Source organism: Protomyctophum parallelum (assembly GCF_964188405.1).
Source record: "Protomyctophum parallelum genome assembly, chromosome: 5".
NCBI classification, from domain to species: Eukaryota; Metazoa; Chordata; class Actinopteri; order Myctophiformes; family Myctophidae; genus Protomyctophum; species Protomyctophum parallelum.
The window spans coordinates 47,750,042-47,767,228 of record NC_139702.1 but is presented as its reverse complement, the minus strand read 5'-3'; the positions used below and the strand labels follow the sequence as shown (position 1 = coordinate 47,767,228).

Below are 17,187 nucleotides of genomic sequence, written 5' to 3'. Positions count from 1 at the left end.
ATGCCTTCGGCCTGGTGGAGACAATAAACCCTTTTGTTGTGCTGTGTACACATTTTCTGAATTCATGAACACATGTTGAAAACAGGTTTTCCAAAATATTAAACTTTCAGGGTATGTTTTGTTTTTAATTACAAAGAATTTGCCATAACATACAGTGTAGTGTCCAGAAACATTCTACATTGTTGTATTGCTACTTTGTATTACACACAAAATCCAAAGAGAAGGTCAGAATATAGAGAGCAATTGTTTTGCCAACTACTTCAGCAGCCCATCTATTCAGGCCAACATCAGACAGCGGCCCTCCAGGCTATAGTTTTATTCAAAAGCATCTCAGTACATCTCTGATTATCAAAAAGAAAAAGTATATAGAACACCTAAGGATAAGAAATAGAAAAGCAGTATTGTTTTTAACATGATTTTTTTTATTTTTTTCCTTTTTATAATATATATATTTTTTTCTTCCATTTTTACCTTTTTTTAAGTCTTGACCATTAGGCTAGAGTTGTTTACCGCAAGAAGTAAATAATAAATGGTACCCTGGCTGAAGGTGTGCGATGGGACACCAGTGGGCAACTTAAAGGTTTTAGTCCCCCAAAGAAATCTACAGATATGTCTGTATGACTTTGGTTTCCGTTGCGACGTTAAGTAAAATAAACAAGTCTGAGACATTGTGTGTGCACCTGCTAGAACTGAACCCTTTCAGAATGTCTGTCTGGGTGTTTAACATTCAAGCACGCACACACACCCCTGCTAGTGTGCAATCACTCCCACTAGACTCATCATGCAGGCCTTTTCTCATGAACCCCAATTTGAAGTGTGGTCACGTGTCCGTGAGAGGAATACATTTGAAGGTGCTTATCTGTATGAATGTCAAAAGGCTACATTTGTACTAGCCCTGGAACATGGCAGTCATGTTCCAGGGCTACATTTGTACTGAAGCTATCTGAACATGTTCACTATTCTATTAATTATATTTCAAAATGTGTTTGTGGCAATGTTATTGTTAATCATTGTTAAAGATGGAGTACAATTTTTGAATTTTTCCAGTTTTTCATGTGTCTATGAGGTGACAGTACTTCATTAGACAGACTGGAGTTGTTTTTATGTGCAATTGTGTATTGACTTTGTATTTAGGGTTTCTTCCTGGAGGCTGAACCCTTGACAGTCAAACGGGCCAATGAAGTAAACAGTAATATAGTGACACCACACTATCAGCCCCTCCCCTCCCCTAACCCCTCCCCCTTTATCATACAACTACAGCTTCAGTTCAGGTGGATCACCACCCATCACCACCCACCAGGCAAACCAGGCATACTTCATTAACTGGTGGGCGTGTCCACATAAAAGCATGATTTTAACAAATACTGTACACTTTTTGGAAAAGGTTCTTCCCCCTTATATTGTAATAATACCTGATGATCATGTTTTAGGGTGGAAAAAAGGTGTGTCACTCCATCTTTAATGTTATTCCCTGCCATGCATGGTGACAGACAGCAACCCTGGGTCAAGTTGCACCATGTAAATTATGCTTTGTCTGTTATTTGAAGCATGATTGCAGCACCAAAGGTGGAATTAGCTACATAAGGGTAATTCAGGTAATTTGCCAATCTGAAACTGGTACTAGGCCTACTGACTTTCTGTAATTGTGTAATATCTAAGACATGATATTGCATTTGCAATTTTCAACATTCAGAATACAGGATGAGATTAAAATAGGACACTCCAAATGTAAGATCTTCCACACTTGATGATTGTGTTCGCGCAGTAGGCTAACCGTTAGGGTGGTGAACTTCCCGGCACGATTCACACCTTTTTGCTAATTGCTTGCTCTCATGTTGAATTGGATATCTGCGATAAAAGCCAGTCTCGTAGCCCTCCCCAGCGTCCTTGATCCCTCCCGTCGCCTTCCTCACTCTGTGCCTTCATCACTCCACTTGCTCTGGCTCGGCGTCCATGCAGGTCTCCCAGGCGTTGCGGGGCATCTGCGGCATGGCAAGCACGAACAAAGTGAGGCCTGCGAGGAACTGGAGGACAAAGCCGGAACAGGCACAGGCGAAAGACCAGGAGTAGTCGTACTCGATCCAGATGGTCTCCGTGCTCTCGATCATGCGCTTGACCGACTGCCGCATGACCTCCAGCGAGATGAAGGCGCAGAGACCTGAAATCAGGAGGGGGGAAATTGAGAAGTGAGAAGTTTACATCTATGAATGCATAGAATCTGTGTCAGTCTGTCTGTTATGTGGCCAACGTCTGCCAAGCACTCAAAGGTGTGTTCGCCGAGTGGGAATTCTGTCAGGCTGACACAGGTGTTCAGAAACGAAAATCACCACATTTCTGTATCTGTCTGTCTGTGTTCTAGGGGTGGTGGCGACGGTGGCTTAGGGGTAGAGTGGCTGGAATCTGGATGGTACCCGGCCCGCAAGGTTGCCGGCTCGAACCCGAGCTCCCCCAGAGTTAGTTTCGAAGTGTCCTTGAGCAAGACACTGGACCCCTAATTGCTCCTGATGTTCTGGTTGGTGCCTTGCATGGTTTCCGCCACCATCGGTGTATGAATGTGTGTGAATGGGTGAATGTAATGCACAATCTATGTAAAGCGGATAAAGGCGCTATATAAATGCACCATTTACCAGCTTTTTAGCTTTTTAGCTTTTTTGGGAAACAAGGATTGCCCATAAATGAAGATCTTTGTATCTGTCTGTCTGTATCCGTGACATCATCAAATTAACATGACATCATAGACTGGCTGTTCAGTACAACAGATAATGCATAACCGGAGTGGGTATGCTGGCATGCGTTCCCAATGGGCATCATTACCTAAAGGCCAAGCAGTGAGACACAGAGTATAGGCAGGTTTCTGAACTGTCCACAGCCTAGCAGTGAGACTGTGACGGCCCTGCCCCCTCTGCCTCTGCACAGCAGGATAGCCGGCAGCCTGGGTGATAGGGCAGAGTGGAGCAGGCCGTCAGGCCAACTGTGTACACCTGAGTGCATGGGGTGTGGTCTGGGAGAGTATATACTGTAAGGGCCTCTCCTTCCATGCGCTCAGCCCAGCTCTCTTACCTTCCTTCCAAGCAGTTGCACACCTTCTACAACACTCACACACAGGCACACTCCATACATGACTAATTACTGACATTGTCACATCTCATACCAGTTTATTTGAGTATTGCCTAACTTATTTTAATTTAGAATAATCAATATATAATATAAAAGGTTTGCCTTGTGTGTGGATTCCCTTTTTGTCATGTATTGCCCTAGAGTGCATGACAAACAACACAGAATAAAGGCAGGTTTCTGGACTGTCCACAGCCTAAGCAAGTGAGGACGTGTGTGTGTGTGTGTGTGTGTGTGTGTGTGTGTGTGTGTGTGTGTGTGTGTGTGTGTGTGTGTGTGTGTGTGTGCGTGTGCGCGTGCGCATGCGCATGCGTGTGTAGGTGCATGTGTTTATTCACCTGCAAATGCATAAAACATGCCAGCAGGTTTGAGCAGGTAGTCCCTTCTTTTGCCTTTGCCTTTGCCAGTACATGAGCCCATTACACAAAGAATGCCCAGGAACATGAAGGCCAAACTGAAGATGGAGATGGCAGCAGCAGAGATGTTGTACTCTGAAGAGAAACAAGAAGAACATAGGGTGGACAATGTAAGTAACAATCTTAAGGCCAGACTGCACCAATGCAACTATAGTCACAGCTCATTGCAACAATTAATGACCAAGTGAATAGAAAAAACACAGGTAAATCCTTAACCGTTGAGCTTTTGGGCCTGTGGCTCCCCGGCTATATGTGGCTGCATATGACAGGAACAGCCCGCGACATATGAGAACTTTACTATACTATTGGCAAACCACATCAGAATACAGCAGTTTTATAGGCACTGTGTCAAGATTCATTGTGGGTTTTTACATTTTCACTGAGTCTGGCACTCCAACATTCCACACACAAAACAAAATAAAAAACTTTTCTTGAATCTAAACTTCTAAGTAGCCTAAGAAGACCACCTGTCTCTGCATAAAATCACTGATAGTGGAAGGTGTCAGCATAGAGTATAATAATATTATTCATGTGTTCTTGTTGTCGTTGATGTTGTATCTGTATGAATTACAGTATGGCATTTGACATTAAAGCACATAATAGTTAGGCTCTTTATATTTTCACCAAAATGTTTAATCTATGTTTATAGAATGAAACAATGTGTGCACTTCAGTGACAGGGCTGTAGTGTTTGAATAGCGTCATCATAAGATTATAGATAACACGATTATAAGAACATGGTCTGTAGGTCTCGGGCAGGGGGAGAAAGGGAAAAAGAAAGAATCGAAAACAAAGGTATAGTCATATCTACATTTTGCGCATCTCATCCATCCATCCATCCAGTATACACATGAGGTTAGACATAAGGTGCATAAGCACTGTACTGTTCATGATATAGACATTTTGGTGCATGAACCAGCGCCTAGCTTGTACATTCTTAATATTACAAGCTTTCTGTAGCCTATGTGTCTGCTTAATCTTGCATCATATGTTTTATAATGGCAGTTGACAGGAGGATAGACCTATACTTTTTTACTTAAATTAAATAGCTTAAAGCCAGCCATCACGGTTCCAGTAAAAGGCTTTGACAGTGATGAGGGTTATGAGGCTAGTCTTTGATGTGCAGCAAGCTCGCTTTTGGAACCATGCCCAGGGCCAGCTGGGACAGGCACTCCTCTGGGGAAGGCCATCTTCTGCTGGCGGGGTGAGGAGAATGGGCACTAGGCAGCTCTAACCTGCACTTTCCTTAGAGTACAAATTGAGAGATTGTTTGCCTCAAGAGCATTTATTTTAAAAACTCTAAGTTTCTCAACATTAAAATCAGTGTAGAAATACATGCGTGGTTAGATGGTGGGAAAACCCTTGGACAAACCAGAAGTTTTATATTGTAGTGTGACGGCCCACTGGGCCTTTAGTCTACTATGGGGTTCTGTGTGTGTGTGGCTGTGCCTGTAACAAGTCCATTGCAGTGATGGAGGGTGGAGCCAGAGATGATTAGTGGAAGGGGAGACACCTGCCCATTGTCTCTCCAAACACTATTTAAGAGACCTGCTCTCACAGCTCTTCAGATCTGCTTTTCTCCACAGGCTGCAGGGGTGGCCGCAGGAGAGCACCTTTGTTCATTTCTTTGTTTTGGTTCTAGACTTTAGGCAGCATGTTTCCCTGCCAAAGTATAAAATAAAATACTTATTTTTGGATTGTCCTCCGGTGTGCCCCCTTCTTCGTTATAATCGTCCTTTTAGTGCACTCGCAGTGGCATACTGAGCATAGCTGTACTGTACACTGACTGCTTGGATGGGTCCACCATTGAAACGTGTTCTTTCATTATAAGGATATGCCTTGCCTTCATGTTATAGCCATATATCTCATAGTTTGCTTTGTAGCCTCTGTGTGTGTGCGTGCGTGCGTGCGCACACACTCATGTGTGTGTGCATGCAGACAGGGTGCATCTATTCACATGTACACCCTAATAGTTGGGTATGACATTAAACTCTAGATGTGCTCGGGCCTAATGCATATTACATAGAAGCTGTCATAAACCATACATGTAAACTGAGACCAACATTCCAGCTGGGTCACTGGGAAGAAGAGAGAGGACTGGGGTTTGGTACATAACAGTGCAAGACATACAGTACAGTAGCCACTACTGTATTCTGTGTGTTGCACTTTTCTTTGTCGCTGAAGTCATTGTGCGTTCCTGATGTTCTTGACCCATGTCTCTCTATACTGTCCTTTTTTCTTTTTTTTTTTTTTAAGATATTTTTTTGCGGCTTACGCCTTTATTGATTTTTTTTTTAAGGGATAGAAAGTAGGCTGACAGGAAACGGGAGAGAGATGGGGGGATGACATGCGGTAAAGGCCGTGTCGGGTCCGGGAGTCGAACCCGCGGCACACCGCGACTGGATCACCAGTCCGGTGCCCAGACCGTTACGCTACGGCCTGGGCCTCTCTATACTGTCCTGACTATAATAATGTCAAACACTGTTTCTCCAGGAGAGATAACTGTAGCTGGTTAATGTTGTACTGCTGGGTCTGTTTCTTAATTGTTCTAGGTGAGTGGAGGATGGGGAAACTGATGCAAGAAGAACAACAAATTGTGTAATTTTACACACTTGACCTAGTTAATCCCTACTCAAATTGATCCCAATTTTGAATATCTTTGGACAGAAACCTTTCCAAAATAAATCAAAAAGAGTGAACCGAACTCACGACAAAAATAAAAAAAAATCTCTCATATCTCTCTACTGTACCACGACCATTCAATCTTTATATTTCTATAGCGACCAGTTGTGTGACTGACCTCAACTGTGTCTGGGGAGGTCTTTGTCTGCTGGCTAAGGATTGTATGACATACGGTTTTGACTACTCTTACTTAAACAATATATCTTTAGTTTTACACAAAATATCAGCAGACCATTTTCTCTTTAAATGCGAAATAATTTACGTTAAATGTCCTATGTCATTCTGCAAACTATTCTGGTAGATTGATTCTAAACAAGATACAGGAAATAAGAGACATTACTCCACTGTCCATGGATCAACATGGTCGGTTACCCAAATAAGTCTATGGTTTAGGCATCCTATAAATCTATTTCAAAGACAATACTGTAAATACTGTAACACGCATCATATAACAAGCCTTCCACCTTATTGTTGTAATACAGCATGCTGTGTAATGATTCTTGGTACTTGTACGTGAATATGCAATGTACTTATATGGAATACCGGAATACTTATATTATTTATATACAAGCTCACAACGCGTCGCGTCCGGACACGTTGTAGATCAGCCACTTGCAGCTCCAGCTGGTGAAAGTGCCCCGAAACGTGAAGGAAACTCGCCAGAATGAGCTCACGTTGTGAGCTTGTAGATCAGCCTGCGGACTCTGAGAACATTCAGAAACTTGCAACAGAAAGCTGCTAAAAGTGCCCCGAAACGTGACGAACACTCGCCAGAATGTGAAGAAGCGTCGCCCCCGCGGCGAGTTTTCGTCACGTTTCGGCGAATCCTCAAGTTAACTCGCCAAATCGCTAAATGCGGCGAGTATTCTTGTTACCCTTATATGTATGATGCACTGCCTGAACTGTAACATACTCTAGGGCTGTGTTAGGGGCACGCTGAAGGCCGCGTGCTGCAGGCAGTGATTGTGATGTCTAGTCAGTGACGTCAGTAGGACACGAAGTATCCAAGCTATATATGATCCTGTAAGTGTAATAAACCTTGTGAATGAATTGATGTGACCCAGTCTCCGTGTCATGTTAATCTCGTTCTCCCGGAGCAGGCCTGCCCGTATGTCCGTCTGTCCGAACCATGGAAATGTCAAGGGTCGTCACACACCAGAACCAGACGAGGGTCCGAGTACTTAGAAGTTAATCATAACACTTATAACTTAACTAGAACTGCACTCTGTCGAGTGCAGTTCTTTTTTATGCGTATGCTCGGAGGTACTATAGATGTTGATGGTGACGTAATTAAAATATGTATCAATGCCGGGTTATAACTTATAACTGGCTTTTGATGGTGACGTAATAAAGATAGGTTTCAGATTACATACATGTACAGACATACATTACCTTTAATTCACCCGACACTGAAACATATCCTAATTACGTCACCATCGACAGCCAGTTATAACCCGACATTGAAACATATCTTAATTACGTCACCATCAACATATACCTCCGAGCATACGCATAAAAAAGCCAGCAAGCACGACCACAATACTTGCAGAAAGGCGCACTTCTGGGGAATTGCAAGTGTGGTTGCACCGACAATCCCAAGCTTTGAGTCTTGCATACAGTAAGTACATTATGATGATGATGTATTAACCCACATGACGTCACAGGGTCCCTAAAAGCTTTATACGGAATAAAGTTGTGTCCCTATACGTCCATATAGATACAGGCATATTGGTCGGATTGGTGTGCAACCTATAGACCTGTGTGAGGTGCGAATTGCGATACGACACAAACTCTAGATGCCCAAATCTCTCGTTCATTTATTCAATGTTACAACTTGTTCAGGATCCTCCCAATTATATATTTTGTTTATATACAAAATGTTTTTTGTTCCATGAATGCATGCTAAAAAGGAAAACTCAACATGGTTTGGAAACATTTATGTGTTTTTAACAACATAATGTGTATATTGATTTATATTCATCCATCTTCTGTTATGCAAACAATAGGCTGCTGCTCTGCCAAAATACAACAATAAAAAACGACCACTGCATGTGTTTGCATATAGATGAAATGTAAAACAATCCATACCTTTTTGTGTTTTATAATCCAGAATCTCACTGTCTTCTCCAGGAGTGAAGTGCCTGAAGTAAGTACAGTTCTCCTCTGTGAAACAAGAGAGAATTTAGGTTGGTTCAATAGTTCTTGGATACATTTTGCGTAATTCCATTTATCACGCTGCTGTGTGCCAGTAATGCCGCTAATGCGGCTCAAAATCATAAAAGTGACATAACAATGTGCAGTTGATCACATTGATACAATACTCTATATCTATAAAATCTATAAAATCAGTATTATACACATTAGTACAATTAAAAAACATTCTCAAGAAGAAATGTCTTCGTAACCCACACAAAGCACAGTTTTCATGACGATTCAAACATTCACCATGTTTTCTTTTGCAGCAAAACATCCTTTTAGTCCTTTTCTCTTCGCAGATGAGGCTGGGGCCGAGGCTACCTTTTTGGAATGCGGTCAGGTTTACGCTTGGCTCAGGGAAGAGGTTGTGTATATTTTTGTCTATTGAAATGCCTTGCTACTGTACTGTACCAAATTCATTGTAATGACTGCATAAATTGTAGCCTGAATAATTTGAATAAAGTTTATTTAAAAAGGAAGAGGATGCCCCTGCCATGGATAGTACACCGTGGGCACCGTTGGAGGTGTGACAGTCCTAGCAGGAAGACCATCATTCTGTATGAAATAATGTCTAATGTATTTCTCACTGCATCTTCTGCAGTTGCTTTACATGCGATTCTTGAATGTCCAGCGTTAATCGTTTAATGCTGGGTTGTCACTCTATCTGCCAAAGCAAATTCTGCATAATGAAACTCGTGACTATAGCTACTGTTTCTAATTTTATTTTCCGTTTCTCATACTTGAATGCTCCCCCCCTGCACACCAAAGGACTTAAGATAATGTTACTCCTAACATTTATGCCACTGGATCCTAGGTCTGTCTTTATTGACGTTTGTTGACTTTGTTCAATGCATAAAGTGCTAAACCCTCGGTATTTGTCTATAGACCCAAGCAAAGCCGTCCTGGTTTATGGGATCACACAGTGAGGTTGTGCGGTGCAGAGGTGCAGTTGCTGAAAGTGAAGAAAACACTAGCCAAAAAGTGAAGACTTCTCGCCAAAAGGGGAAGACATCTCGCCCCGGGCCGAATGGTCTTCCCCTTTTGGCGAGTGGTCTTCACTTTTTGGCGAGTCGCCAAGACCACTCGCCAAGACCACTCGCCAAGGGCGAGTGGTCTTGCTACCGCAGAGGTCACACTAGTCTTTGAAGGCATGCCCAAAGTACCATATGAAGGAATCTTTCACCGGTGTGGAGAGGGGTTTGGAACTTTGGATTCCACAGCGCATGTAATTTAGGCCTATTGCATGCTTGTGCACTTGCAGTTGCAGATGGTGGTTTGAAATAAATAGCATACATGCATGTTCTGTTCTTTATTTAGTTCCTGAAATGGTAACATATGGGACAGGGGGTGAAGTCAGCTCTGATGCAGAGGACCATACCAACATACTTGATTGAGAAGGGGGGAATTGGGAATTGTTTAGGGATTCCAGTTGGCTCTAATTTCTGTCCACCCCTTTGTGTATTTATTGGTTTGGTCCACCACTATATAAGTCTCCCTCATGTGTCATTTTAAGAGGTCTGTTGGTTGAGTTCATTTCCTGTTTGGGTCCACATTATTTTCATTTAAGATATTTTCCTTTAAGTTATGTTATGTTGACCTCAAGGGCCCTACCATTTCAGTTGCTGAAACTTTTGTTAATTATTTGTTACTTTTGACATTAAAACAAAATTTGAGTTTGAAAACCTGTGTCATCCTTAAGCTTTGACTGCTCGATCCCTCACAGTTTGATCAACAGAGATTAACAAATCTAGAACTACGCTTCATGGGGAAGAAAACATCCTCAAAACCCAAAACATTATCGTCATACTTTGGATTTGGCTTCACACATACTATACAGTACACTGTACATGCACGCACGCACACACACACACACACACACACACACACACACACACACACACACACACACACACACACACACACACACACACACACACATAATCTGTACATAGGCCATACATACGTGTACGTACTGTACATACATTACATACCAGTAAGACGCCTGAGGAGCCTTGTTTTAAGGGACTTTGAGGTGCCAAGAGGTTCATGCATAGTCAAAGAAACCTTGTACGAGGGCTCCTGTTATGGTCTTCAAGGTGTGGATGGACGGACGGACACATGGACGGAAGCAGTACAAAACAACATACTTTTGTCTCCACCAGGCCAAAAGGCATGGTGGAGACAAAAATATTGTCCAAAAGGACAGCCTGGGAATAGAAAATAAAGTAGTTACTAAGCAACAGGCTCAACTGCTTTTCACACTGACAATGGGCCTATTCACCAACCATTCTTAAGAACAAATTTCTTCTTAAACCCCACTTTTGCAGTTTTCATGAAGATTCTGACATTCACCAATGTTTTCTTACATGGAATTTGTTCTTAGGTAACAACAGAATGTATACACTCACAAACAGTGGCCAGGGACATTGCATCAACATCATTGACATTGATTTAATATCCACTTACCCTACATAATCGGAATCAATCTAACCCTTAGCACTTGGGCTGCCATAAAATCAGTTTTGTCCCCAATTAGACATAATTCAACTGGTTTCAGGTTAAAAATCACACTCGTGTGGCTTCCTGGAACTTCCAGGCCCGCAGGAACGCGCCCAGGGTGCCGGCCCGGTTCTGGCAAGCCACCCAGGTCCGAAACGGTTGAGGAATGACAGAGTTACCGTGTGGAGGACCCCAGGGCGTCCCTCTACTGTACTGTACTGTACTGTACTGTACTGTACTGTACTGTACTGTACTGTACTGTACTGTACTGTACTGTACTGTACTGTACTGTACTGTACTGTACTGTACTGTACTGTACTGTACTGTACTGTACTGTACTGTACTGATACACCTGAAATCATCATACAGTTAATATGTATGCGTGTGTTAGGCTGCACAACAGTGACACTTGGTTTTGAAAACCAACCAAATGCTATTTTCGTGCTCAGACCCAGGAAGCCAGCCAGCCAGGCAGACACAAAGCTACTTAATGAAGTGGTTGCACTGCACCACTTAAAAATCACACCCGTGTGAAGTGAGAGGCGCTCTTATCATCTTACAACATCGAGGAGGGAATTGAGGAGGTAATTTAATATATTAAAGTCTAACTCATGTTGCTATGATTATAGGTGATGTAATGATGATGTAAAACAAACGGTGTCAAAACAAATATTAAATTCGTTTTATTGTTAAGGACGAAACAAACTTCTAATTTCTAATCTTTGTCAATGGCGTTTTTAAAACAAACATTGAACTAAAAACAAACATTAACCCTGTATATAGGTTTAAATCACACCCGAGTGAAGTGAGTGTTGTAACTCCGTGTGGGGGTCCCCGGAACTCCAGAACCACAGGAGTCGGGCCGGTTCCGGCGAGCCGCCCTGCGTCCGAAACGGTTGAGAAACGATTGTTACATACAATACTGTTGGAATACTTTTTCTATAATAGCTGATACTGAGCAGTACCTTGCTAACTGCTTGGTAGAGGCCAGCCATTTGAAGGCCCCTCACAACCAACTTGATTAAAAAAAACAATAGTTTACATCTAATCCTGTAATCAAAGGTACATGCAGCTGACCTCGAGAATGACACGCACGCACGCACGCACGCACGCAAGCACACACAGTTAACACTGTCACTTCAATGCTTGCACGCTAGCTGTCATGTCATTTCATCAAGTTGAAACCTCCACAACACATGTCGCCTATATTGGGTCACTGTGGTCACACCTGTTGTGTATGAGACCATACAGTATGTGTGCCAATTTCAGCCAGTGAGGGTCTACCCATCTATCAGCTTAATCCAATTGTGTCAGCTCATTTCTTTGTGTCATTTGTGTTGTTTCTTCCATCTGTATCCTGTGTGAGTTATCTCTCCTGTTTGGATAAAATTGGTAGGATATTGTTGCTGTAGGGAGGAAACCACCTAACTCCATTTTTGAGGTTTTTGATTACTTTCCTTTTTTGCATAAATCAGTGCTATTGAACACCCTTTTCGTCTGTGTTGTTTCGAAAATATTGAACCAATAGAATGTGGTAAAAAACGGAAAAACTCCATTCCATTAGACCAAACTGTCTGCTAAACTTTAGCAGCTAAACTTTAGCAGCTAAAACAACTATAACTCCACCAGCTCTCCCCCTGTCGTGCAAGTAATTGACAATATATAAAGTCACAATACCAACTTTGATGAGGCAGTATTGCTTAAAATAGATACCTAATAATTTGATCAGCGGTTCCTTATGGGGTGAGTAAGTAAGTGGTTAATTAATAATAATAATACATGTTGCCTTCCTAGAAATGTAATGCAGATATTTGTCTTATTTAATGGAGTGAAAGTCATTAAGTATACAAAAATACAAATAAACTAAAGTAATACTGATACATAATACTAAACAAATGTACTCAAGTAAATGTAAATGTGGTGGACTTTCTGTCCACCACTGCACGCGTGCATGCCATTGCCAGCATCTGAACATGAGCCTGGCCATAAATGCCCATGGGATTTGCCTCATGTTTAAATCCAGCAGAACCAACATGATTGCATACAACTACATTTAAAGAGACTATAGGTCACACAGTGTGTCCAAATAAGGCAAACCAGTGCTTTAATTGGTCCATCCAACCACGCCATTTCAGTGTGAGCATTAACCAGACATTGTTGCACCACCTCAGGCAGTGCCCATCCCTGTAGGCTACTTGTACAGTATGTTGCCACAGTTACGATGGCGATAAGCCAGGTTGCTTTTACGTGCTTCATGCCTTCGGCCCCTCCCAGGGAGTGTTACAAATTATTTGAAAGGCTATCGGCCACCCAGAGGTGCCGGTTTAGGGGTTGGTCTCGTGGGAACGGTTTTCCGGGACACAAGGAGATCGAGAGCTATGCCTGGCTCTCGCAAGTGTCCTTGTCACTCAGGGTTGCTGGGCTTGTGGACACACTTGACTCCCCCTGCGGCTTCCACCCAAGACAGCTGGGTATTTACACAGCCTATATTTATCCCTTGTCGGTGGTCTGCTGAACACTGTGAAAAATCACAGATATCTGTTTTTGCGTCATATTATGGTTATATGTATAAGACAGCTCTGTAAGTGACTACACTATATGTTCTTTAACCACGTAACTGTATGTGTCAGGGCATAGGCCTATTCCACTGTTGTTTTGTCTTCATTGTATGGACCTATAAACACACACATTACTCATCACTGAAGTTTATGGAATCAACTCCTGTTGTTTAACTCTCATTATACACACTATACACTCTGTCTGTCTTTTATCTGTATTGTATTGTATTGTGTTTTTGTATGGATACGATGGATTGCACACATGGCATCAACACATGGTGTTGTGTTTTGGCACACTATACACTGTATTACACTCTGTCTTTCTTTTATCGTTCATTTTTTAAGAGCCTGCTCAGGGACTACAGATGAAATTTTGCCTTGGCTAACTCTGGCCCATTTACATTGAGGTGATTAATGATGATTAATGATTAATGAGCTTTGTCCCTGTCAAATAAATAAATACATTATCTGGGTTTTGTCATGAATTGACACAACGCAGGATTGTAACAGCAAAGCTGTCCCTTGCACCTTTGCTAAGATGCAAGGGTGTCTGCTATCCTATGCTACTACAGATAAGTGTGCTGGACGTGATGAGATCACTGGACTCCAGAGAAGTCTTGTGCACTGGAATTCCTTGGCAAAGGCTTAATTCTGTGTCTTATCACTTCAGTTCTGTAATTAAGTCCAATGATATGCTGCTCGGAAACATGGTGAAAACAAGTGACTAATTAATGCAAGAGAAAGACCTAATCAGTCTCACCATACAGTGATTTTTCTGTGACCTGTGATCAGCACACCAGACATGCCTGGGAACGGAACCCCCAATGGCAGTTATGTCTGTTCCTGCAACACCCAGCATGGGAGTGGTCTAAAAAGTGAGCATGCCACATTAGTTTAGCACATAATATAGTAGCACATCAATTGAATGTTTACCATCAGTTTTAACCTGCCTAATGTCAACATAATCTGCTACATGCATGCATTATGTTGTGCTACAAATATTGGTTGTTGGTTGTGTAAGCATTTCACCGCCACCCACAGTATGCTCATACATGTATTGTTCTTTTCCAAGAATGACTTAAGTTCTGAGGTCAACAGCAACAGATTTTGGCTACGTGGAGTTTACTATGGAATTTGCTTCAAGGATATCACAGCAATGTTATATCTTCTCAGGTCCACACCTTAAAGCTATACTTGAGGGCTATTTTAACACTCCAAGACCATCAACACTAGTTAATTCTTTATTGAAAAACAACACAATACAAAAATAATAGAATATCCTTGTATGCAATGCTTTTGAAACCCCTCCAATGTATGCTAGGGTAAGAATCAAGTAAATCTCTGAAAAAAAACCCATTAGGAAATACTGTATAATCCCCAGAGCGAAAACGTAATTAGACTTAATTAGAATTTAAAGTGACCTTTTTTGTATTGAAGAGGTTAAAACTGACACTGACACAGATCTTTAATAGTAGAATTAAAAGTATAGTGGATCACCAGGGAAGATCTGGGATCATCACTAAACCTTTCCTTTGTTTTTACCACTTGCTCGTTTTCTTTGTTGCACATTGTTGTTATTTTGTTCATGTCTCGTCTTTTGTGTGATAATACTTCTAAAAAGCATTAGGGAGAGTAGAGGATGCTCAACACTATACTGTACATAAAAACAAATAATACAAAGATCTGATATATATAATAACGTGTGTATAACACAGTGTAACTCATGAGTAGCCTTATGGAGAGTTTTTTTGAAAAACCTAATTAGGTTCTTTATAGCATGCCAGATTTAAAGCATTATTGCTAAAGGGCCAACCATATTGGAGGCTCTGTGGCAATCTCACCTGTGTAGGCAAACCATACCCATTGTTGGAGCGACACTAAATTAAATGTGCTGTAAGTGATGTTTGGTTAAAATAAAAAGCATATTATTGTTGTTAAAAATAAAGCTCTATGTGCAGTTTTCAGATAAAGAATCCAGATCCTCAAGATTTGGAACTATGTGAATGCACTCTTGTTTCATTAGACAAGCATGCAGGGACACAGAGTGAGAGAGTATCCTGGGTTTATACAAGCAGCAGATGTTATTTACATCTCGCAGAGCTTACAATTCTCCAACACGTGTATGGCCTAATTCACCTTATATAGTAAATTACTTTAGGTGAGGGTCCACCAAACATTATTAGAAAAGAGATGCTTTGTCCAAACCTCTCTCTTAAATCTCTCTTAATCTTCAGTCAGAGGGAAGTTTGTAGGCTATGGTCATATGACCTGCCCAATGATATTCGGAAGCCCTATTCTTAGAAACCTGACGACTTCTAACTGGGCCGGGTTTCCCCAATGCATAATCTTAAGCTTTTGTAGCTTGTAGCTTTTGGCATTACACAGTCCTAACCTTTTGTATGAGGCCCTTTCTAGCTGTCAGTCAGAAAACAACGCCTTGAGACACCAGCACTAATACTGCAGTGTAGGCTGCAGTATTAGTCACTCAAGTGACCACCAAAGACCACAGGTTGACTCAGCAATGGGCAGCTTTGGGTGTTGTCTATCTCTCACCTCCAGGTAGGCTCAGGGGTCCACAACCGTGTCCCGTGTCCTCGGTCATGTAGATGTACTTCTTACACAGTCTCCACAGGCCAAAGTGGGCCGCCTCGCACGTCTCATTGTAATGCTCCACGTGCGGGCTGAGCACGGCCCAGTAGTCCGTCACCACCGCCGTGAACATGCATGCCATGCCCAGCAGGAGCACGCCGATGGTGATGTTTATCTTGGTACGTTTATGCATGCTGCCACTTGGCTGGCGTGCCTCTTAGAAGCTGCTCCTTTTCCTGAGTAAAAAAAGTAAAAAAAAACAAACAACAAAAGACCCAAAAGACTCAGCCCCCCCTCCAAAAAAGCAAGGGCTACCCTCAAAGGCCTCGGGGAGATGATGTTGCTTCTGTAGAGACACTCTGGATTCCGTCCTGGAGAGATGAGCGTGTGAGGAGGGAGGGAGGGGGGTTTCTCTCCTCAGCAACCACAGCAAGCCTCTTCTTTGTCTATATTATCTCCACTTAAGTTGTCTCTCTTCTTGTCCCTCCACTGCAAATCTCTGCCTTTGGTTTGAAAGGAAAGGGGCCAGTCTGCTACTACTGTGCCCTAGTTTCAACTCCCCTTCTCCCTGCCCGCTGTCGCACAACTGAGGCGGGGTTTCCAGCTCAGGGCCACAGCTGTTGACATTGATCAAGAAAGTTGATGACCACACAAACTAACTGCCGTGGGCGTCCGTCAGGGTGGGGTGGGGCAGTGGGGGTCTCACGTACGGCTGAGGGTGGGTGCTATAAATGAGAGCAGTGCGTCAAGTTGTTGGGCCGTCCGCCTCTCACGTTACAGCACAGGAAGCAGCAAGCGCCACAATAAACCAACTCATGCACGCAGACAGTTCTTTGGAGTTCAAACATTACTTTTCCCCAATGTTTGATTTCCTCACTGCTCTTTGTGGTGAGAAGCTGACGTGCACGCACACACGCACGAGCATGCACGCACGCACACGTCAACAGTATAAAGACAGCTCATTTCAGCTACTGCCAATATCTGCAATTATATGTTTCATCCTCACTGCTGTGTTGTTACAGTATGTCACACATTACCTTCTTTCTGAAAGAATCACCTGTACAGTTTTATTGACTTCCTCTTCCCAGGACCACCACCCACCACCATCGTCCCACCTCTCGCAGGCCTCATTAT

The 17,187-nt window shown here is 42.5% G+C and overlaps 1 protein-coding gene across 1 annotated transcript; it reads right to left on the bottom strand.

Annotated features, from left to right (window-relative positions):
• Positions 1-86: 86 nt before the first annotated feature.
• On the bottom strand, positions 87-16,672 carry LOC310859466 (voltage-dependent calcium channel gamma-1 subunit-like). The gene is made up of 4 exons (XM_083766019.1): positions 16,018-16,672; positions 8,300-8,374; positions 3,453-3,605; positions 87-2,158 (listed from the first exon to the last, which is right to left on the bottom strand). Exons 1-4 carry the CDS (start codon positions 16,244-16,246, stop codon positions 1,926-1,928), a joined length of 690 nt encoding a protein of 229 aa, XP_083622145.1. The 5' UTR covers positions 16,247-16,672; the 3' UTR covers positions 87-1,925.
• Positions 16,673-17,187: the final 515 nt, after the last annotated feature.

Excerpts from the sequence above, each read along its gene's own strand:
- LOC310859466 (XM_083766019.1), bottom strand. The coding sequence starts at position 16,246 with ATGCATAAACGTACCAAGATAAACATCACCATCGGCGTGCTCCTGCTG. Across the intron at positions 3,606-8,299 it reads GGATTATAAAACACAAAAAG|AGTACAACATCTCTGCTGCT; the intron begins GTATGGATTGTT and ends GTTTCTCTTCAG. Across the intron at positions 2,159-3,452 it reads CATGTTTTATGCATTTGCAG|GTCTCTGCGCCTTCATCTCG; the intron begins GTGAATAAACAC and ends TCCTGATTTCAG.